The 1,686-nt window shown below is 71.3% G+C and overlaps 1 protein-coding gene across 1 annotated transcript; it reads right to left on the reverse strand.

Annotated features, from left to right (window-relative positions):
* Positions 1–6: 6 nt before the first annotated feature.
* On the reverse strand, positions 7–1,431 carry LOC122545224 (endosialin-like; the record flags this gene model as incomplete). The annotated part of the gene is made up of 1 exon (XM_043684332.1): positions 7–1,431. A coding segment is annotated over one exon (1,425 nt), but the record flags the coding sequence as incomplete, so codon positions are not given.
* Between the last annotated feature and the right edge of the window lie 255 nt (positions 1,432–1,686).

Genomic DNA, 1,686 nt, shown 5'->3' on the forward strand with positions numbered 1-1,686 from the left:
TCGCGGGGGGTTGCGGAGGGACCTGCGGGGGTGCCCTGGCTCTCGGTAGGGGCTCCTCCCCATCCTGGCGCGGGGGCGGGAGTGGCGGTGTTACGGGACGTGGCCCCCTGGTGGCGGTGGCAGTGCCCGGGCGTCGTTTCCAGGGGCCGGTGGTGGTGGGAGCTCCCCAGTCCCTCCGAGGCGCTGGGAGGTGAGGACGAAGGGGGCGGCAGGAGTAACCGTCAGGCTCCAGGCCGTAGCCCTCCTCACAGTGGCACTGGTAGCGCCCCGGGTAGTTGATGCAGACCTGCTGGCACGCCCCCTGGTACTGGCACTCGTCCACGTCCAGGCAGCTGGTGCCGTCGTCCTCTGACAGGGTGAAGCCCACCCGACAGTAGCACAGGTAGGTGCCCTCGGCGTTGGCGCAGAGCTGGGAGCAGGGCCTGTGCTGGCACTCGTCCACGTCCACACACTCACCCCCCTCCAGCCGGTAACCCTCGGGGCACGGGCAACCCCGGGGGTCATCGCAGACGCCCGTCCCGCGGCACCCTGCCCCCCGGCACTCTCCTGCGTCCAGGCACTGCCCGTCCTCGGCCAACCCGCCCGGGCAGGGCTCCAGGGGGGAGCAGGAGCGCCCGTCCTCCCCCAGCTGGTAACCGTCCCGGCACTGGCAGTGGTAGAAGGCGCCCTCGTCCACGCAGGTGTGTTGGCAACCCCCGTTCGCCCCCCCGGCGCACCAGCCCGGCGCCCCTTCCTCCTGGCAGAAGGGGGGCTCCCTGGACCAGCCCACCCCCCGGCCGACCCCTGGCAGTGCTGCCTCCTCCCGCGCCATGCACAGCAGGGACTGGGTGGCACCCCCGGGGCACCTCAGGGTGGCCACGGAGCCGAAGGGGACGTGCCGGAGTGCCGGGGCGGTGACGCCGAACGGGGTGCTGTAGACGGGCCCGTGCCCGTCCAGGCCTGGGCACATGCCCCTGGGGGAGGAGAATCGGCACAGGTAACCGTCCACCGCCAGGCGGCAGGATCCGTCCAGCCACTTGTGGTTGGTGTGGCCGGAGTCCGCGGCATAGCTGACCACCACGCAGCGGCTGGCCGGGCACGATCCTGGCACCTCCTCCCGGAGCCAGTTGCTGTAGGAGGTGTCCTGGTCTCCGGTCATCCAGGTGAAGCCACGCAGGGCCTTGTGGGGGGCACATTGCCGCGGTTGGCGTTGCAGTCCCAGCCAGAGCTTCAGGGGCCCCTGCGCCAACTCCCCGGGGAGCCCCTCCAGCAGCTCCTCCACCAGCCTGGCCTCCCGGCTCCTCCGGATGCTGGCCAGGTTGCCCCCTCGCTCCCGGCAGGCTCGCCACGCCTCACTGAACGCCCTGCGCTCCAGGTGAGCGGTGTAGCAGGAGTCGGGCCCACAGACGGCACTCACCGTCAGGCCCCTGTCTCCGGGAATGGTCCCCCAGGCTAGCCCCAGCCCCAGCCCCAGGCCCAGCCCCAGCCCCAGCAGCAGCAGCAGCAGCATCCTGTCCCGGTGCCCCGCTCCGACAGACTGGCTGAGGAAGTTGGACAGGGCTCCGCTCCCTCGGCACATCGCCACACCTCCAGGCTGGGAGGAGCCACGGACACAGGGACGGGCCACAGCCAGGAACACAATCAGCTCCGGCTGCAGCTACACATCTCACCCACAGGCCAGAGCAACTCCCCGGGAACACACACTCA

The sequence above is a fragment of the Chiloscyllium plagiosum genome, unplaced genomic scaffold (genome assembly GCF_004010195.1).
Source record: "Chiloscyllium plagiosum isolate BGI_BamShark_2017 unplaced genomic scaffold, ASM401019v2 scaf_38737, whole genome shotgun sequence".
NCBI lineage: Eukaryota > Metazoa > Chordata > Chondrichthyes > Orectolobiformes > Hemiscylliidae > Chiloscyllium > Chiloscyllium plagiosum.